Source organism: Vidua macroura, chromosome 7 (assembly GCF_024509145.1).
Source record: "Vidua macroura isolate BioBank_ID:100142 chromosome 7, ASM2450914v1, whole genome shotgun sequence".
Classification (NCBI taxonomy): domain Eukaryota; kingdom Metazoa; phylum Chordata; class Aves; order Passeriformes; family Viduidae; genus Vidua; species Vidua macroura.
Genome location: NC_071577.1, coordinates 22515987 through 22540431, shown reverse-complemented (window position 1 = coordinate 22540431; position 24445 = coordinate 22515987). Strand labels below are relative to the sequence as shown.

General features: G+C 38.5%; 1 protein-coding gene across 1 annotated transcript in view; it reads left to right on the top strand.

Moving 5' to 3' along the window:
* Positions 1–11721: 11721 nt before the first annotated feature.
* SCN2A (sodium voltage-gated channel alpha subunit 2) overlaps positions 11722–24445 on the top strand; it is a 64483-nt gene continuing 51759 nt past the window's right edge. The window contains exons 1-4 of the mRNA XM_053983169.1: positions 11722–13408; positions 15423–15613; positions 18685–18883; positions 21192–21511. Coding sequence (XP_053839144.1) covers positions 21245–21511 — 267 coding nt within the window. The 5' untranslated portion in view covers positions 11722–13408; positions 15423–15613; positions 18685–18883; positions 21192–21244. The remainder of the gene's footprint in view (positions 13409–15422; positions 15614–18684; positions 18884–21191; positions 21512–24445) is intronic.

Here is a 24445-nt window from a genome sequence, read left to right as displayed (position 1 = left end):
TGCACTTTTTTCCTCCCTGAGGCCCCATGTTTTGGTATGATTAAATTTTCCTCCACAGCTGAGAATTGCTGAGCCAACCCCACATGCAGGTGGCTGCTAGCTGTGTGATGTGACAGAGCAGGTGTACATGATAGAAATAGAAGATAAAAGTAGAAACAGCCAGCTACACAGCATTCCAGTATAAGGTATCCTTTAGTAACACTAAATCCAACACTGCTATTATAGGAATTGTGGCTAGAGACAACTGGGGTGAGGCAGTCAATTTGTACATTAGTCTTCTACAACTAATAGTATCCAGAATGCCAAAGATCAGTTCTAAGATGCTATAAAATGCAACGGAGCCTTGGATTCAAATAAGTAAAACAGATCACCCTAAACACTCTTTATTGAGCAATAATGTAATAGTCATTGCTAGATCTAAGCATCCATTCCTTCTGTCTTTCTTAACTTTTATTTCCTTCTGGTTTTCAATAAATATATAAATGTCATTTGTGTTTTGCAGGATCAATAACCAAAGGGAAAAAAAAAAAAAAACAACCCAGCATGCTTATTTGCTACTATTTCTGTAGTGGAAAGTTCTGCACAAAGAATGATTTCTTTATTTCTGAACAGAACATGCATTAGTACATAGTAAAATAAAGATATCTGGCAGTTCCTTGAGTTTTCTTCAGTTACATGTATACTGATGTATTCAAATACATACCTCATTGTAAAAAAAAAAAAAAAAAAAAATCGTGTTGTCTACTTTAAATGTCAAGCCAGCTTTCAAGAATTGGTAAGCACTGCTCAGTGTTCCCGTTCCTGTATTTAAAGCTGTGTACTCGAGGGTAACGCGGTGCACAAGCTGTGCGGGCAGGGTGTGCGGGCTCCAGCGCGCTCGGTCCTGCCAGGAGGTGGAGCCAGCACGGAATCCGCTGCCGCTTCGCTTCCTCCCTCTCCGCTCTCCCCCCCCTCCCTCCTTTTTTTTCCCCTCACAACCAATTTTCTGATCGATGCTGGGATTCAAGGAGTGAATCTCAAAACAGGAAGCAGGCGAAGAGACTACAGTATACTGCAGAGGCTCCTTTGTTGCTTTTATGGAGAGGTTCTTTATTTCTTTCCTTTTTCATTTCAGTGAAATCAAGAGTTTACAAGCTTCTTTGCCCAGGAACCTGTACCTGCAGTAGAAGGAGCCTCTCATCATCTATCTACAAGTGTATGGATATTTCTTATGCTATGATTTTTAATCCTTTTTTAATCAGGTAAGACAACATTATATTTAATTAGAATGCTAAAAGCCAACAAATTCTAGCTGGTTTTTACCAAGATTCTTCTCTTGTGGTGCCACACCTAGTTTTCAATTAATATTAATAGAGCAAGAGGAGAGGAAATAATAGCCATCTTTGCCACTGCATGGATTTTTCATAGCATTCAATCAGGTCTTAGCACAATAATGAAAAATGATGTTGCTCTTTGCAGCTTTCTGGTCCTATGTTTTTTAAGCTTGCATGTTTGTAATAAGAATTATTTTTGAGTTTGTGTTTTTCATCCTAATTGTGGTAATTTGTTGCTGTTGTTTTAAGGTGGTCATCCACAAGTGTTTTCTTTTTCTGTGGGAGGCTATATTGGTGCTGTATTCTGAATACAAATTGGAGTGTGTTTTAAAGCACACAACTGCATCCCTGGGATTGCACAATTTTGATGCAGAGATGTACTGTTGCTTCTTTATAGCATTTTCAGTGTGAGGCTCCCTTTACTTCCTAAATTCATCTTTTTTTTTTTTTTTTCCTTTTTTCTGTGAGGCATAGGAGATTTATAGGATTCTCCCCTCCCTCATCTCCCAAAACAGCCTCTCCCTGATGGAAGACAGAATGGAGGACTTGTCTGTGACTAAACATGGTTTTGCACTGCTGCATATACCATATGAAACACATCTGTTTTGTGACTTGTTTTTTATATATAAGAATGAAATTTTTATTTTGAAACTTCATTCCATATTGCATGAGAGAGAAAAAATATTCCTTTCATTATTTTTTTAGAAGCATGATACCCACTGGGAGAGACAGCAGAATGACTCAGGAGGTGGGAAGCTCATGCAGCACCCCCTGACTCTTCTTTCAAACCTTCTGGTCTTTTTTCTACCTTCTCTTAATTACACCAATAATGGTTTTAGTTGGGAAAAACAACACAGAAATGCATTGACTTACAAAGTCATAGATCAGAGAAGGGGCTCAATAACAGGGGCTTCTGTTTTTTGTGAAAAAAAACAGAGAATGTGCAATCAGTTTTTTCCCTGTTGCTTTCTATTATAAGGTGGTAAGCAGCACTTCATCAAAATTTTCACACACCTGTGTCAAGGCAAACTTTTTTCTTTTTGTGGTGATTAGTGAAGCAACAGAAAATTGCCTGTTGGGATTTGAATGCTCGATGCTGTTTTGGCTTTAGATGATTCCATAGATACAAGTGAAACATTAAGGAGGTTCACACACATTCTCGCCATCTCTGCAGGTTGCCTGCTTGGCTGCATTTTTCTGATCAATGTTTTCAATATGGATTATCTGGGTATGGCTGAGCCATTGCAATGTCTGAAGGTCTCTTCACTAGATGGTAAAGGTTCCTTCATTATTGAACAGATCTGGAGAAATGATGAATGATCATATCCAAATGATCTGCAATTTCCTCTGGTGACAAATGTATTAAATAAATGATGCTCTCATATGTCTATAGGCCCCACTTCAACAACAAACAGACATGTCAATGGGATGACTCACGTTCTCAATATTAGGCAAGTGGATAAATACCTGGCTCTCTTCTCTTGATTTTTTCAGACTGCACCAATTTTCAGAGAAAAAATATTTGTAATCACAGAAATTTTGTAGTGTTCATAAAATGCAGTTAGTAGGTCAAATGGGTGTGTAGCTTCAAAGGCAATCTTTAGATGAATTCTTCTGTTTAAAAAACTAAAAAGAAAATCAATTGAGTTATCATAGCCCTTAAAGGAAAATATTGAAGCAGAATTCTTACAGATTCTGAGTATATTTATTGTGAACATTAAGTCTTGGGAAACAGAGGCACATAAATGGCTGTATCATATCAAAGCATGATCCAGTTATCTTGGATATTGCTGAAGGAGTTCAAGCATAACTTGACCCTAAGAGAAAGCTGACTCTCCCAATGTTGTGTGAAACTTAAGTATAAGGGCTATTAAAGCCTACTTGTTATTTTTGAATACTGAATTACTCTAACTGAAGTGTACTTTGTACTCATATAAGCATCAGATCTCAACAGCAGAGACCAGTGTACCCATTCTGCAGCAAGAGCAAGAACAGCATCAGTTATGCTGCCAGGGCTGCTTCCTTGATTTCCTCTCAGACCTGGATGAATAGATTTGTGTGGTCACTACCTGCAGCCCTGCTCCACCCCCAAATAGCCCTAAAAACTCTCCCACCAAAGGGATGGAGAGGACACTGAAATCTAATATAGTCTATCTGCTTGACTCATACCTGGGAGCAAGAAATGCAACTGTAATCCTGTTACATACTCAGCTCTCAGATGGAGGACAAAAAAATCTCAAGCAAGATTTTTGCTTTGCTGCTTCCAATATTTTAAGGCCATAGGCATGCTCCCACCGGCTTCTCCAAACCACAGCGTGGATCCTTTGCAGCTGCAGACCCTGGTCCTGCACTCCCCCTGAGTGGAAGCAACCTCTTACCCATCAGAGCCCTCCTGTTCTTCTCTCTTTGCCCTTGGTCCCAGCTTGCCAAGCAGACATCAGGAATCCCAGGGCCTCCTTTCAAGAGGCTTCCTGAAGTCACTCGAAGAAATCCATTTCTTGTACCTTCTCTCATCTCATGGACACCCACCAGTCTTAGAATTGCTGGGTGAGAAGACATTTCTGCCAATGGTCACTTGCATCTCCTTTTCCTCTGTTACTGTCTTTGAAAGACATATAATGTACCTCATTTCCCAGAGGTGGTAATGAGGAGAGGCAAATGATGTTGTGAATTACTAAATGCCTTAAGAGTTTAAAAAAAAAGCTGAGGAAATAATCATTCTGTACTTAATGCATACTTGGGAAGATATGCTGTAAAGAAGGTTTGGGACCAAAATACTGACAGAGGACAATTTAAAGAAACATTGAATAACTATATTCCCTCTCTTCAGTTCAAATTCCAAGTTTGCAACTTTACCTCTCTTATTTTTGCTTCTGAACCTACTATTGTTCCTTTTCCGACCCTTACCTCCAACTGAAGTTCAGTTGCTTCCTCTTTCTGCCTCTGACTGGTTTGGGACCAGCAGAAGGGCTTTGCTTCCACTCCTTCTTTCAGTGCTGGGTGCCTCAGAAGTTCTTGGTATTAACTGTGCTGAAGAGGCTGCTAATGTAGAGACACAGCCAACACATGGCAGCTCTCTAAGTATTTATTACAAGCTGCTAAGAAGCTTTTTCTGAGCATATCTAGAAATTATTTTAGAGATGTGTTAAATGGCCAGATTTCAATAAATTTAAACAGGAGCAACAAGACTCAAACTCATATATTGCCTAAGTAGCCTACTTGACACAATCCAGAATAAATAGATTGTAGCAAAAGTTCTCAAAAAAACTGGCTGGAAATACATTTTAATGCTGCAGTATTACCACCATGCTTATTAAATAAACACAAAACCAGTTTTTAATCTTCCTATTAAAAAACCCAACAACATAGACTCATCATTCTTTCCTGTTGTTTTTTAAACTTGTAGATTAGGGAAATAATACTGTCAAACTTTTTCCAATAAACAGACTAAAAATGTACTTTTTCTATTAAATGGTGAAGGTTTTCTTGTTATAAGCATTCAAATGGAAAGAGGATATCTGAATCTGCATTGTGAAGTTGATATTTACTTTCTATTTTCATTGAAAGAAATATTTTGCCATTTATAGTGCCATTAAAGAAATAAATCAAGTATAGACAATTAGTATTTGGCAAAGCTGAAAGCATTATGAAGTGATTTACTTGATGGAAACATTAAGCAAACAAAACTCTGTCAGGTTGTCCATACTATATGGAAGAAAAAATTTAAAAATAAAAAAGTTAGCAATAACTTGTTTTTATGTCTTTCAAGCTGAAGTTCAGTGGTTGTTCCATGTGAAGTTTTCTTAGGCTTTGTGCAATTGTGATCTTTCTTGCTGCTTGATTCTTTGCTTGGTTTCTGCTGCTTTTGGCCAGATGAATTGTTGTAGCTAATGCTAGTTGGTCCTCACCATCTTTTCTGGAGATCCTCACAGGTGGTTGCCATTATGCATTAAAAATGCAAACTTCCTTCACCAAGAAAGAGGCTCATGTCCAAAAAGATAATGATTGCTCCGTGTAAGCTACCTTACCTGCACAAACTGATGACGTACAGCATGAGCAGGCACGCATTTTGAGATGATGGATGTCCAGGTTTTGAACATACAGCAAGTGGTTTTCTGATGTGGCCTTGTCGTATGAGGGGGTGCCTTCATTTTATGCCATAAGGTGCTGATTGTCTGATCTTAAATGGAGTTGTAACATACAGCTTTTGAGTAATTCAGATGCCAAACCACCTGTTCTAGCCAAAATATTGGGTACCGTTCAACACTGCAGTAAAAAGCAGGGTGGCAGCAGGTCCAGCCAGCCTTTAGCTTAGCACTTGGGTTTCAAAGGCAGCATTTGTGCTGTATGGAACTGTACAAGCCTACTTGATTCTTTTGGCCTGCAAACTTCTGATTCCATAGCATTCTTGTCACTGATACTGAGCTAACTTAGTTAAAGCTACAATGTTTCCCCATCTACTGCTGTCATTCCTCTCACAGCAGGGTGACTGTTGCTTTAGTTGAATTATTACCAGCAGACTTTCAGAGTGGGGCAGAAACCGTCTTCCTATCTGAATGGGAGGTAATTATACATAATTTTTTTTCTATACCCTCTTTACCACGTCTCACCATCCTCAGTGCAACTGCAAAATCCTCCCATACTTTGACCCCAATGTAGTTTTATTTTATGATAAATGTAAATGACTCACTCTGAAATTAGAAGTCTGACTCAAGTTCTCTAAAGCAATACACTGTGTTCTAGACTCACCCGTTTGTCTCAGTAGGGTAACAGATATATTAGGAGCTGGATTCCATACATGTATACAAAATGGAGACAGATACATGGAAAAAAATTTGACAGTCTGTGATCTCAAGAAAAACAGCGGCCAGAGTTTCATGGATCATAAACTGTGGGGAGCAAGGTTAGAAACAAATATCCTTTGCCTTGACACTGGGATTTGCAGTTAAAAATTAGTTCCATAAACAGGTGCCAGCACCTGAGTATATAAACAAGCCATGTGCTTAAAGTATGAAACAATGACTCTGCCCAGGACAGTTGAAATTTGACAGCCTATCTCTGAGTATGCTAATTGTATTTTGTGTATAAGTAAAACATTTGTACCAAAGGCAAATGAGTGGAAAATCCTACTTCTTGGGCCACAAGGCAAGCTTTGTTAGTTAAGTCTTCCCTCCTGGAAGTCTCTGGCAAAGTTATTTTAACTAGCACTGTAGCACACAAGGTTGTACCCAAAGCGTTTAACAGGTGTATTTGTAGAGTGTGTGAGCTCCATGTGTTTTCTCCTTGCTGAAAGTCAATAATGCAACCATGGAAACTACAAGATAAGTACTGACACCAGGCAGGATGAAAAAATCTTCCATCTGTAGTTGTGTTAACCTGAAAGCAGACATGGGGCAAACACTGCACGATTGTTTGCAGATTGAGGCTTTGGTGATGGCTGCACAAACACCCTGTGCAAATGCGTTCATGCAGGTTAGATTTTTCAGTGCAGAACCTGGTTTCCATTTTGTAAAATGGGTAGCACCTCAAAAGTGTTGACAGTAAACAGCCTCCCAAGTACCATGATAATACTGCTAAAAAGTTCTCCTAGTGAAGCAATGAGAATTTGCTTTGAAAATACTGGGATGCAGGTTGAGTTCTACTTTCATTTGGCTTCTGGAAAATACTAATAGATGAAATGGAAAGAACCGAATTTTACTCTCAGAAGCAATAGGAAGATGGAAACCCTTAAAGTTATTAAGGAAGTCAATTTGATTAGAAAGAAATAGACAGTAAATGTTACTGGGCCACACTCAAAAGAATCACTTTTCAACGGAATAACATTTTACATCTTGCAAAGAGTTTGCTTTTGTAGTTATGTTGGCTAAACATAAGCAACAGTCATAACATTTTCAAGACCTATTGTTTCAAAATTTTTATGGTATTTTCATTTATAGTTAACATTTAAATTGCTTCACAGCCTTTACATTTGTGACTGTAAAAAGATATTTGTGCTTTTGCCAGATGAAATTTTTTGATCTTTCATCTGAAGCAAAGCTTTGGCCCTCAAAGCCAAGCTGAAGGCAGGCTACTCTCACACAGAGAAATCTAGTACTTCACTAGTATTCTTCAGGGGAAAAAAAAAATGAACATAAGCCTCAGGGAATGATGATGACCTTTAATGTTATATGGGACACTTGGGTGTTATTACTCATGCTGATATCTTGCTCTGTGGAGTGGCAGAGGCTGGGAACTCTGGAGAAGTGTTCTCCATTGCTGGGAAAGGGATTATATAGCTTTTCTCAGTATTGACCTCACTTCCAAATTAGTTCATGGATTCACACATTCTCAAAAAAATCTGTCCTTAGTGAGAAAGATGAAGGATATGATGCAGAAATGGAATGAGCTGATATAAATATTGTGAGGATGGGCAAATGGCTCTGGAATTGTGGTAAGAGGAAATATCATCTGTGAATCTAGAGAAGAGTAATTGATGGGCAAAATGTAGTCAAATGTAGGGCGGGGGAAAGAGAAATTTTAGAAGGGTATACAAATTGAGTTTATATGAAAAAAAGTTGAATACATTGTAAAGGAAATATTGACATGTGTATCCATGTTTCTGGATGGAAATAAGCAGTGTGGTGTGCATGGCTCCTGTGGGAAAACATCCTTGCAGTGGTACAGCTCCAAAGTGCAGGTGATGCTGTGAGCATAGAATGCTTCTAAGAACTCTTAGGGGAGCTCCTGTATTCCCTCAAATCAGAACCTGTTTTGCTGGCTCAAATATAGTGGGAATGGAAAAACTCTCCTGAGGTTTTCAACATCTGCTCTGTTGTTTTATTCACACGTACCAACAAACGCAAATTGAATATATAAAAAAACCCCATACACTTAGGAAATTATTCTGAAGTGGAAAAAAAATATCAAACTGAACAAATTTCAGTTCCAAATAGTTCAGTTACAATTGGCTGCAGTTTGATTTTAGCCTAGAATTTTGTAGATTATCCTCAGCAATCCTTCTTTTCCCCATAGTTAAAAAATATTGTAATGAACAAACCTCCACTACTTTTTTTTTTTTTTTTTAATAAAGTTACCTTGAAACCAAATCTGCATTTTTAAAGAAAGTAACTGAACTTTAAAGCTGTTAATTGTTTTCTCCCTCTTATGGAAACAATCGGGAGCTATAAAAAATTAGTTTTGGGCAGATAGATGATGGAAGTATCCAGCTTTCCATTTCTGGCACATTTCCATAGTTCTGTGGCACTTCTCCTTTTTTTCCTAACATCACTACCCAGGAAATTGATGTCCAAGGATGAAACAAGGCACCCATGTTATTGCAATAATACTTTGCCATGAGTTAACTTACTAAGGGTTTCTCATTAATTTGGTGTGTTTCAGCTGAGACTCTTTTTAAATCAGGGAACTGGTACAATCCACACTGGGCAGAATGTCAGAATAAGCACTCATAACCATTCCCTCTGATCCTGCTCTTATGAATCTGCATTGCTCCCTCAGGCCTTTCAAGTTTCTTGATGGAATAGGGATACTACCTTCCTGCTCTTACCTAACTGCATGTGTTGGCCATAGGACTTTTTCCCTCAGGATAAATTGATCCATAAAGATGTTTTCATAGTGTTCAGAATATTTTCAGTTTATGTCTTGATATGACAGGTTTTGAAAACATTATAAAAGGCAAACAGAAACTGGGCCTGGCAAACTGTTTCAGGATTTTTTTAATGACATTTCTATTTAATTGTGGACCAATTAACTACTCTGTTTCCTTTCAGAGCAAAAAAAAATCTTCTAAATTTAATAGAGACTTGTTTAATGCTTTTTAATGTTATATATCTGACTGAGCTTTTCATTACCCAGGGAAACAAGCATGCTGGTCAGGTCACCGGGGAGTAGTGATGATATTTGCTCTCTGGCTTTGCATGTGACACGGAGGGGATGAAGGTGCAGCTTAAAGCTTTTTAACAGTTCCTGCATGACGGTCTGGGAAATCCTATATAACCATTTGGCTGTGTTCTGCACAAATCAACAACCATATTACTCATTATAGGATCTAATTTCATGCTATTTGGTTTATATACATCCAGTCTTACGTGTCTCCCACTGATGACATCTTCATTTAAAATACACAGTTACTCAGCTGTAGAGATGCCTGTAGTGTGAAGCTTTGGACAGTTGGCAGAACTGCAATACATAATAACTACTAAAATTACAGTAATTAATACATATTGTTGAGTACTACAACAGGAATATTCAATTTTCCCCTGTCTCTGTCAATGTGTATCAGAATGCAGACCCCATATATTTTCATACGTCATTCTGGTTCCCAAACCATACATGGTTCTACTTCTTAAAACACAAAATGGGAACAATGGTAATAGGTGCAAAATAAGTGGCTGATATTTAGTAAGGAGGTGTGGAAGTAAAAGGATCTACTAAATAATTCACACTTTAAAAAATCATATTAGAAGTATGCTAGTAAGTGGCAGAATGGAAGTTGTGGATTAAGGCTATCTTTACATTCTAGAAATCACATATATGATTTGTAGCCACCTGTGAAAACAGCAGTTTGAGTGAATTGCCTGCCATCAGGCAGTACTGAGTACTCATCTCTTGCCCCTTCTAGTCATCCAGAGAGACAGGCACTTCTAGGGCACAACTTGCCTCATCTTAAGGTAGATATCTGAAATAGGTCAGAAGAATTGCCTTTTACAAAACCTATTTTTCTCCAGAAATATGAAAGGAGTTCAGATTAGCTTAAATGCCAATAGATACAGGCATCTGATGCCAGAGAAGGCAAACCCTACTTGTGGCATGGCCAGTTCTCCAAGACAGCATACAGATCTTGCATGAAGGACACAGAGTTATCATCCTTCTTTCCCCCTTCCCACCAGTCACTTCTCCTGATCCCTGTGCAGCACCAATGAATCAAGGAAGTCTCCTCCAAAACAAATCTCACTGCTTTTAAGAGCTCATCCATATTGTATACTACATCAGACAGTGAACATTGCATTACAGCATCTACTGACAAATGCACCAAAACTAAAGCAGACCTCAATTCTATGCTGTCATTTCAGTCCTTCTTCCTACAGTAATAGGTGCTTTTTATGGGTATGTTCATACACAATTTTAGGGAGACCATGTTGATACACATATGAATGAGTTACTGAATATATATTTACAAATACTTCACACAGCTCCTATCACATTTATAAACTCATTTTCACATATTTTTCTCCATCCTTCCAATTAATTCCAGCCCAGTTATCTCAGGTTTTTATTCCCTCTCTTGCCTATTCATCCCAAGCTTTTTGCTTTCTCCTATCTCTGCTTTCTCCATTATACTACCTCCTCCCCTGCTTCTGTTCCCTAGCCTGGTCTCCTTTGTATTCAAATTGATCAACCTAGATGAACTTCTTGATCATAATAATCTACAAGTCTTTGAGTTTTTCACGTCTCTGCAACCAGCCTGCAGGGCTACTGTAGCCAGTTTTGAGACAGTTGCTTTATCCAGGCAGACAGTTCTTACACATATCATTTCCCTGGAGGTTTCTTATGCTGCTGGTCTTCAGTCTGAGATATGTCTCCCTTTTCTCCTAAATGCCCCCTTTTCCTTCTGTATTTCCTTCTGGGTTTTTATGGGTTTTTTTTTTCTTCTTTGGTTTGGTTTCTTTAATAATGAACATACAAAATTATTTAGAACAAAAAGATGAAAGCCTTCCCGCTCCTGGGTCAGCAGAGTCCACATAGACAGACTTCAGTTAAAGGAAAATCTCCTCGGACAACAAAACGTTAACAGAAAATGCATTATCTCTGTAATTCACACTTTCAAATCTCTGAGGTGTTCTTTCAAATATATGCAAACTAATTTTTCAAAAATTTTCAACTCTAGGCAAGTATTATAGATACTGTTCCAAAAGAAAAAGTCCCAAATTCAGAATGTGACTTATTCATGGTTTGAAAATTGGCAGCTATAAAATTTTAAGGGTTAATACATATACATAGACTTCTTCTTAGGAATAGTTTCATTTGAGTTGAAGCTTCCCTCCAAAAATTGGTTTGAGGCAAAAATGTAAAATTTTAGCCCCAGCACTTCAAGTTTGGCATAACTGAGCAAGAGGGAAAGAAGAAAAAAATAAAAGGAGATCTGGATTGGTCAATGTCAAGCATCTCAGTAATAAAAAGTACCATCAGCCCCATCTGCAATTAACATGAGATATCACAACTTGTAACTAGTAGCTGGCTTGGACCCATCTGCACTCTGTCCCTAAGGATATAGTAAGAACTGCTAACCATAAACCATCGTAAGACTAAAAGAATATTTAAAAGTAAATATGAGACCTCATCTGTGACTTAATTTCCAGAATCACTGAAACCACTTTGCTTCTAGTTTATTTGAAGTGGCACTTTACTGAAACAAAGCCAACTCTTCCATTCCAGTGGCAAAGGGAATCTAGTGGGGACCATGAATGAGAAAGGAAGTTGTGCTTTTTTGTAGTTGTGCTTTTGTGTGTGTGTGATTCTCTCTCCTTTAGAGACCTTGATATGTTTCCAGGTGCAGCTACATAGTAGGTACATGAGTAGTGCTTATGAGGAAACATTTTGTGGCATCCTGCCCTTGAAGGTTGATAGATATCCAGGGAGTTAATGCTTCTTTCAAGCTGCATTAATTCCTGCAGGAGCCCCTTGGCAGCTGGTGCTGTGCAGCTGCAGGGAGCCTGTCAGCGTCAGTACAGTTCCCGGGGGAGAAACTCTCATCTGTTATCCATGGAGATATTTGTTTCCCCCATGTGGGATGGTCCTCATACTTTCTGTGCCTATTGTGTTTTGGGTTTGGAAGTTTCTCAAGAGGCAGTTTTGTTTGTCACTAGTCAGCTATCTTTGCAAATGCAAGCCTATTTAGAAAATGCTCCGTTCAGATCCAGGTTCTGTTTAATTTGCACAGTTACAAATTGGACACGTACACCCTCACGTCCTCTCACATATACCAAGTCAAAACTCAGGGTTTTGGCATGTAGTGGATGAGGTTAATTTTTTATCAAAAATATACCAACAGCTTGAAATGAGTGGAGATGATGTAAAAACTGTCCCAGCACCCCACTCCCCAGGTCCGTTTCTATGGTTTTACAGTCACCGTTTCCTATTTAAAAAAGCCCCACAACACACCCGCCCACCCGGAGCAGGGGAATTGGCTGGCTGCAGGCAGTAGGCAGCATGGCTGACTCTGTATCCAACACAGACGGTACACAAATGTAACTGAAGGAGGGATGGTGATCCCCCGGTTTCTTCCCGCCCTGATGGTAAAGCCTGAATTTGGCTCCATCGCTGCTCAGCTGAGCTCTTGGGATAGCGAGGAGGGACCTCGCCAGGCGGGGCTCCGCTGTCCCCCGCTGGTGGCTCTGAAGGGCGGGTTCTCCTCAGCAACCCACTCCACTTCTGCCTCTCCTGCCGTTATCTGCCCTAAACACCTGCTCCTTCCCGCGCCTCCTGCTGCTCCCGTGTGACCGTGCCCGGCTGAAGCCGCCGGGGGCAGCTGTCCCTCTGGAACAGGCCGTGTGTCAGAGGAGGCTTTGCGGGAGCCTCGGAGCCCGCGGGCGGCGGCGCTCCCCCCGCGCAGCGCGGTGCCGCAGCCGCCGGACCGGTTGCTTGGCAACCTCCCCTGGGCGCCGCGCCATTGCGGAGCCCGGCCGCTCCCCGGCCGCCTCCCCGGCCGCCTTTTCACTCGGCCTCGTTGCTTCCAGCGGCACCGGGCTGCCCGTCTTCCTTCGCTGTGCCAACGGCGGCTGCCGGGGCTCAGGGCGGCGGCTCGGCTGCCGCACCTGCGGCGCCCGCCGGCGGAGCGGGCTGGGCGGTGGCGCCGGGCGGGCTCCGCCCTGCTTCCCCTGCCTCACTCCCCTGCCTGCTTCCCGCCTGCTCGCCGCAGCGCCCGCCCTGTCGGCCTGCTGGCGCTGCCAGGTTACAAGGAGCGGGTGGAAATGTTTTGCGTGGAAGTGGAAGCTGCTCGCAGCAGTTCATGGAGATGGAGGGCTCGACCCGTGCCCCTTTGTCCCTGGCTCGAGGGAAGCTTCGCCCGGCTTCCCTGTCGGAGCCTGACCTGGGCTTACGTAAGCGATAACTGATAAGGCACAGGCTTATTCATAGGTCGTGTTTGCAGCAGAAGACAGCAAGAGGCTATAAAAGTGGATTCACATAGTATTTCCCACAATAATTTGTCAGTAGATTCAGAATAATGATATACGTTGTTCATCCAAAACTAGACAGATGTTCCGGGGATGTTAGAATCTCCCATATACCTGGTGCCTTGTATCCAGAAGGATGTAAATTATATATGAATTTTCTGTAGCCATGCTGTAGTTAAGATTGATTGGAGATTTCATTCTAAACATCTCTGCATAATGCCCATACTGGGAATGCTAAATTCCAAGTTCTGGTTTGTCAGGAAAGAAGTCACTGCGTGTTTTATTAACAGCATAAGTAGTCAGCATATTCTCCTATTCAGGCATCTGGAAATATCTAGCTCATCCCATACATATGGCACTTCTGTTATCATTACATCTTTGAATTGTATATTCACTCTCCCCACACAAACACACTAAAAATGGATAAATCTCTAGCCTGACACTTACACAAGACTCTGCTTGTGGGGATAGTTTCTCACGACATGTAGCAGGGCAGAGATTGATTTGAAGAAGAGCCCACTGCAGCTAGATAGCTGAAAGGCCGTAATCACTTAATCAGCTTCATTAGGGATTTGGTGAATACTCTTGCATTGTCTTCCCACATTGCTATTTGATTAGGAGACAGTATTTCTCTTTTTGTCAAGGGAAACTTGAACTTTTGTTTTGAACCTTGGATTTAAATCAGCCTTTTTTCCTGTGGTCAAGGAGCACTGGAGGAGATCATTACAGTCTGTAGAAAGCTTATCTCGCTGTATTAAATAAAAAAGTTAAGAATGGTATTTTCATCAAGTGAAAAATCCAGATTGTCTAATACTAGAAAGAAGGATTTAAGGGGCTCTCATCTGGAAAGACAAGTAGGAAGTAGGTTTTTTGTTTGTGCGCTGACATTTGAGTGAAAATCAGCAATTTTTCCAAGGCTGTTTCTGATAAAAGAGGAAAATGGATTAACTTTAACAAATGCAAGTCATTGCCAGTTACTGGCTAAAGTAATTAAAGATAACAATTAACTGATTTTTACAATTTTTTTTCATAATTCTTTGGAGTACATCTTGCCAGAGACCTATGGATAGTTTCCTGAAATAAATTTTAAAGAGAGTAAGAAAATTGATTTGAAGGACCCCCAGACTTTCCCAATATGGATCTTTGTATATCTGTTTTCACATTATATGATCCTTGCTGCACATTTTTCTTAAAATGCTATCCTGATGTTCATGTTGAAAGGAAACAGGTGATCCTGGTCACTTTCTATCTTGGAAGAGCAATCCTGAGACTGCTGTAACTGAATGGTAGCCTAATTTAATCTTAGATTTGCTAGCATTTAGGCATTTAAATAACCCTTTTTGTCTTTTTATTCTACTTATGTGTGTTCTACACCAGGTACAGGATCTGTGCCAATATTTGTTGACTACAGTTGTTAGAGCCCTGTTCTGCTCCATTATTCAAAGCTCTGGAGATCCATTTGTTCATACTCTGGTGCCTTAAGCCTTTTGAGCTTGCACTTAGGTGAAGCACTACAATTTGGAAGACTGAAGGTAGTCAGCTAGTCCTTTTCACTCTACAGTGAGAGGACATCTCGAGACATTAAGACTCCTAATTTCTTTACTTAAGTGCGATGGATCAGCTCTTTGATATTTCTGAAATCTGCCCAGTTATTTACAGTTTTCAACCAGACTACTGAGCTGATCTGGCTAAAATGCAGAGATGCAGAAATGCTCAGGCCAACACAGTGGGAAATAAGCAGGCTAAGAGTGGGTGGAAAATGCATCTGTCCTTTCTGACAGAACTATCTCATATTGGCTTAAGGTTTCAAGTAATTACTTAAAGCATTTTCAGAGGTGACTTGCTAGTTATACATCCATCTAAAATGTTGGAAAATGTGTAGGAAGCTGTGTTTTTATATAGCTCTTGTAAGAGCCATTTGGAAACATTTTTTTTGCAGGAACACCTACTGTTCAAAGTGCACGATTCAGTACATCGATATTGTACGAAGGGACCTCTGTCTCAGCTGTGGCTACTGAACAGACAGTGGAGCATTGTATGAAACACACAAACCTCAAGCACAGGAGAACTGATGTTTATTTGCTGTCTAATTTCAGCAGTGCAGCAGTGAAAACATAAATCTTAGCAGAGGTACGGCACCAGCTCGAAACCATCCACCTTCCAACAGGGCAATCTCATGTTATGCAATCTTTCATGCAATTCCGTGGAGTGCTGACAGCTTCCTTTAGGCCTGGGGAGAAATATAACAGATGAAGCAGCACAAAACAATAAGAAACCTACACTTATTAAGATCCTAAAACAGTGAAGGCCTGTTAGAAGTTTCTTGACTCTTATCCTAATCAGTTTCGCTACAAAACCACACTCACCACTGATCTTTTTCTTCCGAGGTCTATCTTTTCTTAAAGTCCTTGCAAGATTGTCATATGTCTAGTCTGTTAATTCCCTCTTTTCACTGGTAAAAAGTTTTCCTAACAAACCCTCTTGTGGCAGTTTAACGCCACAACCTGTTTATCTGTATGTTAGATAAAAAAGAAAACAAATTCCTTTGCTTCCTTGGAAGAGCTTTTTGTACATATAAAGACAATAATTGTGTCTTCAATCGATCTTTTCAATGTAAAATTATGATAGAAAGAGCTCAAATCTTACATCTCCCTGGAAGCTTTCAGATATAGGATCTCTTGGATCCTACATTTCCTTGGATGTTTTATTTCTGCAGTCTGAATTCTTTCCATATTGTCTAAGTATAAAATGTAGAACGTATAATTCTTCAATTGCATCACTTTTTGAGCCCATTTTGTTGTTTGTCAGGACATTTTAAACTCTAATACTATTCTCCTGTTTAGTTGTAGCCCTCCCAGTTTCATGTCATCTCAAAGCTAGCAAGCATGTTTTCCAGTCACCTAGATAACCATGATTAATTTAGTAGTATAGTAAGAATTGTAAGTATCATGGGGGGAAGAGGTGACAGGAATTCTTTAGATTCAATGTATTTGATTAAATGAAATTAAATTAATCTTGAAAAACTATTTACAAGAAGAAAAAGCTCTGCTTAGGTCTCTCTTGCCCTTTCAATTAAAATACTATTTTATTTTAGACTGTAAAATTAATAGTGTTGTTTAATTTTTTAAGATTAAGGGTCTTAGAGTAGTATTAACATATTTTGCAAACTACAGCAATTATCACAGTAACCTACACTTTGGTCAAAGTTGCTTGCCACTATTTTAATTTTGGGACAGATTTTATTTAAAGTTTAATTTATTGTTTCAGCAAAGAAATGGAAATATGCCAATATAATTTTATCCTATCACAAAGTTGTAAGGCATTGTCAAAGACTGAGCAAGCTATTATACAGAAAGGACTAGATGAGCTTGATGACTGGTGTTAGTGGAACGAGATGAAATTCAGAACTATAAATGAAAAGTCATGCAATTAGAGACAATTTAATATTGTACAGGGACACACAGCTGGAGAGTAAAACAATCACAGAACCACAGAGAATGATGGCCACTTGCCAGTTGTGCATTTTAATGCTTTGCTTTGCCATTGAACAAAGACAGTTTTTTACACATTTCTGAGGAAAAACTGATACTCTATTTTCCTTCTAATTTTATTAATCAGGATTGTCTGTAAATGAAGGATCTTAGGATGTCAGGAAAAGATTTGGAGGTTTCTCTTGTCTCTGTTCTGTCAAAAATTATTCACCCTCATGTAGAGTTTCTTTACATATGACACTGAAAACTTCTTCATCTCTGCCCTCTCTTTGGGCCTTGTGTTTTACCAGATGAGTAAATGACAAGGTCCATTTCAAGCTTTCACACATGCCACAGTAGAGGGAAGATAGATACCGTCAGTGATAAAATTGTTCATAACATGTACCCATGGCTGTAGGTGGGAAGCTAGACAGCAGTTGGAATGACTTATTACCAGAATTGCTATTCTTATATCGTGTTTATGTTTTAGGTAACTTTTTTACCATGTTCACACAATAGTTCTTAAACATAGGCTATGTTGAATTGGGTTTTCATTGCTATTTGCTATCTAATTTAATAATTGTCCCTTTCTATCTCTAATTATTTTATCTGTTGCATTTACTATAGCTGTGTGTAGTAAGGATTTTTTAAAAAATTATTTTAATGATTGTTACAAGCTTCTCTAGATGTATTACTGTTGTCTTCCCTTTAGAAATATATATATTTTTTCTTTCAGACTGCAAAGCTGATATTGCATTTCCTGTGCAGTCTGTCTCTCCAAAATACTTATTCATTTTCTTTTACAGCCTAGTAAGTCTGTAGGCCCAAGTCTCTAGAGCAATGGGATACAATGTCCCTTGGCTATTTCCTTTTTGTCTTCTCTTTATGCTGCCCTACCTCACACTGTGCTTGTAGATTGTATAGCACTGGTGGAAATCAAAATGAGATCTATGGTAATTTCAGACCCTTACAATAAGAAACAAATAATCAGATACTTTCACTTAATGAACTGTTAATGGAAGAATGAGGCACGTTTTCCATATTGTGTGAATTAGCCCAGCTTTTCAGGTACTTGGTTTACTGTAACTTTCATACATAAGCAGTTGCCTATCCATACAAATAAATAATCAAAATGCTTTTGTAGTTAGAAGCTCCTCTACTCCTCCTGTGAATCTGTGCTGTCTCACAATCCACTTATTTTGAGACTTCAAAACAGCCCCAAGGAAACTGTAGTCCTAATTCGAACCAGCCAGGAGTTTTCATCCAAAGCTTCTTAACCAAAAACAATTGGTTACATGGAATTATTTGTAAACTTTTTGTTGATTTCTTTGAATCATCTGTGAAAATAGAAAACCCTATTGAATGAAATGCTTTTCTAAAAAGGCTTTTAACATTATTTTTAAAAACGGTGTGATGTTTAAATGAATAAAAACCAATACTTTTGTTGTCCTTGAATTATAGTTCTCATTTGGCACAGTATGTCCTAGTTGCTGAAAATTTCAAAAACCTTATTTTGACCAAGTCAAACTTTTCATTCTCTCACCACAATTACAAAAGGAAAAAATTATCAATATTTTTCCCTCTCTTAACTGTCTGTTTTTCAAAGCCACAGTGACATTTCTTCAGCCACTCTATTAATTCCTTCTACAATGTCTCTTACTTTAGATTGACTTTTTGTGTTTTATTACTTTCCACACCTTTTTTTTTTTTCTGTCCTCTTTGTGGCTGAAGGAAAGGAGACTGCGGAGAGTAAATGACTGCCAGAAGATATATAGATACATATAGATACGGCAAAGTGTCTTGCTTTAAAAGTTTGGAAGAGATTTGTGTATGTGTGAAAGGAGGAGGGAAGAGCAGAAGGTTGATGGTGAGGTAGGAGAGCGATAAAAAAGTTTTACTGGTGCAGCAGGAGGAGAAAGTACAAAAATTGGTAAGCATGGAAAATACAGAGCAAGCAGAAGAGTGGAAAGAAGTAGGATGGTGTTTTGGTAGAGTGGGGCCCGAAGGGGGTGTTTTACTGATTTGCCACAGAGAGTGGTTTCCAGTGCTCCCAACCACCTGCTGCAGCAGGGAGCAGGAATAGATGACTTCTGTACAGGAACTCGCTGCTGCAGTGAACACTCAGAAGTGCCCTCCTTCCCTCCCATTGCTGGCCGATCCGTATTTAGAAAGAATGCACAGTGAACATATTGTATGCATTTATTTTAGAATATTTACACAACCTGTAGTTTAAAATAATCCAGACTGCTGATAATACAGTTTCAGCAATTTTTTTAGGTTGTACTGTGCCTGTGTAACCTCCATTTTTTGATTTCTCTTACTTTGCTATCCCTCCTACTTTCTTTCTTTCTCACCTTCACAGTTTTAACAGCTATGGTCACATCAGCAGTAGCTGCTATGTATTCAAAAGAATTTTTGAGAATCTTGAGACTTGACTGGTTATATAAAATCATATATTTTAGTCCAAGAGTCTCAGTTTAAGCAAGTGTTCAAGCATGCAAAAATTCTTTACCATTTTTGAGAAGAATTTATGAGTATATATCAGTACCATCTACTGGCAATAAGAGTTACAGCACTTAGTAGGCTCACAGGAAATGCCAGACTTTACTTCATTAACCAGGATCCTTCAGCAGGAAGTTAGGTGTGGTCTGTAAAAGGAGAATTAAAAAAAAAAAAAAAAAAAAAAAAAAAAGGAAAAGGCATGATGGAATTTTAACTGCAGTCTTCCCTGGTGCCATTCCAAACCCACATAACTGCAAGATTCTTCACTGGTAATGAATTTTTAATTGTTTCCTGCAGTATTAAAACAGAATTATGCTTTTTCTTTTTTTTTTTCCTTCTGTAATTAGAAATAAAATTTAACAGGATTCTGCTGTAGGACCACTTTCATTTTCCTAATGAACCTTTCTGCTGGTGGTAGTCAGTGTGGCTTCCAGCAGCAGTTTGGTACAAACCGTCCATGACAGAATGCACCAGGTGCATTTGCCTGCAGTGGAAGAGCATGCTCACAGGGAGACCTGCAGGAGTTGGGATATGTGTGGATTGTGTAGGTGTAAGTGGCTGTGTGCATATGGTTGAAAAGGAGGAGAAAGCATCATGTTGCAGCTTATTTAACAGCCTTCAAAAATATTAATTTGTTGCGGCTGTGCTGGAGTATGTGTGCTAAGCGAGACAGTAAAATAGGATCAGGCTGATTGTATTCAAACTTTTGTATCATTTTAATTATTGTTTCTTGGTATATTGTCTTACTCAGAATTCCTTATTTTATTGCATTTGCTATAATTTTAATGTGCTTACTCAGAAGGACGCTTGTGAAAAATTCTTATAGGTTACAGCAGATATCCTGTTTGTAATTTCAGATCAAAGTATTTGCATTGGGAATATTTTCCACTATTCTTTTTAACTGAACTACCTGGAGACATTAAGAAGAGATGGTCCTGCTCTTGCTGGTGAAATTCGTGAAATATATATACAATTGATATGATATCAAATATAAAAGATCTAAGTGCAGGATGTAATAATTAAAAATTGGTTTTGTTTAATTCAGCAATTCTTCCAGTGCACAGTGTGTTGCCAGGCAGGGGTTCTGAATACAGGTGCTTATGCCTGAACCTCGTTTCCTGAGCTGGCAGTTCAGCAAAGGCAGCATATTTGTACTCGAAGAGAAGGAGCATCTTGTATTGGTTTCAACTGATCCTTCTGGCCTTACATGGCAGTAGTGGATTCTAAGAGTCATTTCTGGTCCATATAGCTAGAGGGAGGACTGGTCCAAGATGCATCTTTCTGGGTAATAAGGAGCTACATTGTCAGGAGTCTCACTCAACACGGAACCAAATACTTCAGAACTATTGATTCCTCACGCTGAATGTAGTGCTTCTACTTTATGCTTGGTAATGGATAACATTACCCTTGGTAAAGGCAAAAGATGTTATTGTATTGTATGTGACTTTTTTATCAGCCTGTAGAATTGACAATCTGTTGGTGCAAGCACTAAATGAATTTTAAACTAAATGCTTTAAGGATTGATACCTCTGAGACAACTCTAAGAGGCAAAGAAAAATGGTTTGTCTTGAAATAAATGCAAATTTAAAAATTCATTTAATGGCAGCTTCCTCTTGGATGATAATTACTGAGCTTAACAAGATGTCCCCCACAAAATTATGTGATGGTATATTACTTTACATTGTTGGTAGCTGTGTTGTTCTAAATTTTTTCTGTGGTTTTTTTTGTGTTTTTAGCACTTTTTTTATGAGAGAGGCTAAACAGTAATTAAGAGGTGCAGGATGAAAAGATGGCACAATCAGTGCTGGTACCACCAGGACCCGACAGCTTCCGCTACTTCACAAGAGAGTCACTTGCAGCTATTGAACAGCGTATCAATGAAGAGAAAGCTAAAAAATCCAAACAAGAGCGCAAAGATGATGATGATGAAGATGGCCCGAAGCCAAACAGTGACTTGGAGGCAGGAAAGACACTGCCATTTATTTATGGCGACATACCTCCAGGAATGGTGTCCGAGCCCTTGGAAGACCTGGACCCATATTATATCAATAAAAAAGTGAGTGTGTTGTATTTCCGTCAGACTTTAAGAAAAATAAATAACAAACAACCCTTCAAAGACATAGTATTTTTATTATTTTTGACCTAGAGCTTCCATATAATAATTCCCCCAACAGCTGATGTGATTGGCAGAGATCTCCACTCTAAGAACAGAAATTAGTAATGCTTATGGGACCTTATAGATAAGTAAAGATGCACTTAATTTTTTTTTTAATGAACTTGGCATTTTATTAAAACCTGTAACTTTCAATGTTTTACACACAGGAGAATTAAAGTAGCAGCACAGGGGGTTTCTCTTTAGAATAATTACTAATTGCTGTGTTATAGTTGTGAAAGGAGCAGGTCTTCAATATGAAATTCATCTCAAAGGTAGCTACACATCCCCTTACTACATTTCTTCACTGTTCTGAAAAGTTTAGGTTGCATTCTCTTTTCACTAGGAAGGCTAGGGAAGTATGTAAAGGTAATTTCTCAGGATATGATGATCATCCTGATCCATATTTACTCTATAGTGGCATCATATATCCAACTTAGTCTGGGTGAAAAAATTTTCTTATCCAATTCTATTTTGTTCCATGATTGTTTTCAAAGAGGAGGCGTTTAAAAGAGGGACATAAATAAAGTGGAGGTAGCAATTGCACTTGGAGTGTTGACAGAATGTTACATAATTAAAAAATTATTTTTATGGAGATGTTACTTTAAAAAAAATCCACATATTTGCTTTAATTTAAAGTAACAACAACTGCTGTGGCCAGCACAAAAGTGTTGAACTTTAGACTAGTGTCCAGATGGCCTTGGATTTCGTCCAGATTTTCAGTCCCTTTGATTTTGGCATCATATGTATTGCAGTCTCATTATTCTACTAGTAAAGAAGAAATTATTTTTTTTCCTGTTTTCATATTTTTTTTTCTCCTGCTTTCTTTTCTTTCCTGAGGAAACTAGCTAGCTAACAAAAACAAGTGAATTAAAAAACAAAACCCATGAAAGTGAAGAAACTGCTTCAAAGAAAAATGAAGAAAAACTCCAAGAATTGTTATGATTCAAACTCAGACTAAGAGAAAAAATGCAAATGAAGATATTTCCTGCAGGAATTAGGGGTATGCCTCATCAGTAATATATTGAAACAATAGCAATATAGGCATACCATGAATAACTAAGCAGAACAGCTCAAAAAAAATCAGTTGTGCCTTAAGTGTTCATTGCAGAATTTCTAAAATTGAATTCATGTATGGAGAATCATGAGTTAAATTTGAAAACACGGTTTTCAACTAATTGTCATGTCTTGCTCCCTTTACTCAAGTGATTTACCCTGTTGAAGTCTGGAAGGCAAATAGGATTTGGGTAAAAGTACCAATTCCTTTCCTTGATTCTTTCCACATTCTGTAGTAGTAAAAATCTAAATTCAATGCCAGAAATCCTAAAGTTAGAGCATGTATCATCATGCTTTGGAAACTAGAAGAGTAATTCTGCAATTAAGTGTGGACGTGAAGTAAAATCCTGCTGAATTGCTTGTTCCTGATTGAGAAATGCACAGCAGTTGTCGTGATCTTTTCCAAAAGCATTGTGGTTTCTAGTAGGAAAAGCAAGACTTCAAGCTGTATGTTGTGATCATATTTTCTCCTATTATTTTTCCTAGAATTCTTTGCATATTCTTGAACATAATTTTTTGGGTCAGGCTCCATTTTCATTTTTTAGCTTAACTTGATGAGTCAGTATAACACAAATGCTACTTCATCAGAGGTTTTGTCAGAGTAAAGGGAACAGAAAACATAAGAACTCTGATTACTAAAAGTCCTGTTTTCATTAACTCCAGGACTAATAGTAGGAGAGTTGAAAAATCTTCATAGTAAAGAGCATGTTACAGACTCCTGTACAATAAGAGAACAAAGTACAGCTTGAGAATCACTAAGTATGGGAGAATGCAAACATTTTACATTTGGAACCACTGATTTTTATAATTATTTCAGGCAGGGAGAGGCATTGTGGTTTCAGCTGCTCTGTTTGCCACACCTGCTCAGAAAGTAAAGCATAATCTTGACAAATGCTACCCTCTGATTTCAGTTGAGTTAGATCATGGCTGTTGGCAGGGTTCCAGGTCTGCATGGTTTATGTGCCCTTTGGGCTTCCTAGGACTGCCACAATGCTATCTAGGTTCACTTCCTTTCAAAAAGCGTGAAAGTCATCCATGTATAGAAAGAAGAGATGATGGAAATAGACAGGACTTTCCCCAGGTGTGTGGGAATCAACATAATTTAAAAAAAAAACCTTCTAGGTTTTTTTCTTTATTGCTTGGATTTTAAAAGCACTCTTACATTTAAAAATGCATTTTTTAATGTTGGTAATATACATGAGTCATTGCTGAAACTGGAGAGACAGTGAAAATACCTGGGTACAGTGAATAGAGTGAATTCCGTATTAGGTGAAAGTAAAGTATGACAAGGAAAATAGATTTGCAGGTACAGAACTATCACAAGCAACAGTTGAAAAGGGGACTAATACATTACTCTCAGAACACAGCAAAAATTGAGTATGTTAGTGTTATATTCAAAAATGGTTATTGAGCCCTCTTGATTTCCGTATTTTCATGATCACTTGAAACTTAGACCACTTTGAGCTACTTTTGTCTTAGTACTTTGATTTGATAATTTATGCTGGTTATTTGATTTAGGGATTGAAGTTGAAGTTTTAATGGCTCTCATTTTGGTTACAGTTACACACCTCAGTGTATCTATTATACTGTACAAAAAGTATGCTAATTCTTCAAATATTGCCTACATTACTTTCATACTTGTCTCTGTTTACTAGCTAGCAATATCAGGATTACTTATGATTTCCAAATAGATGCATTTAAGTGTTCATTTAATTGTATTTATAGTAATTTGGCTGGATGCAACAACGTGTGAACTAGACAAGGGGATTGGGTCAATGAAAA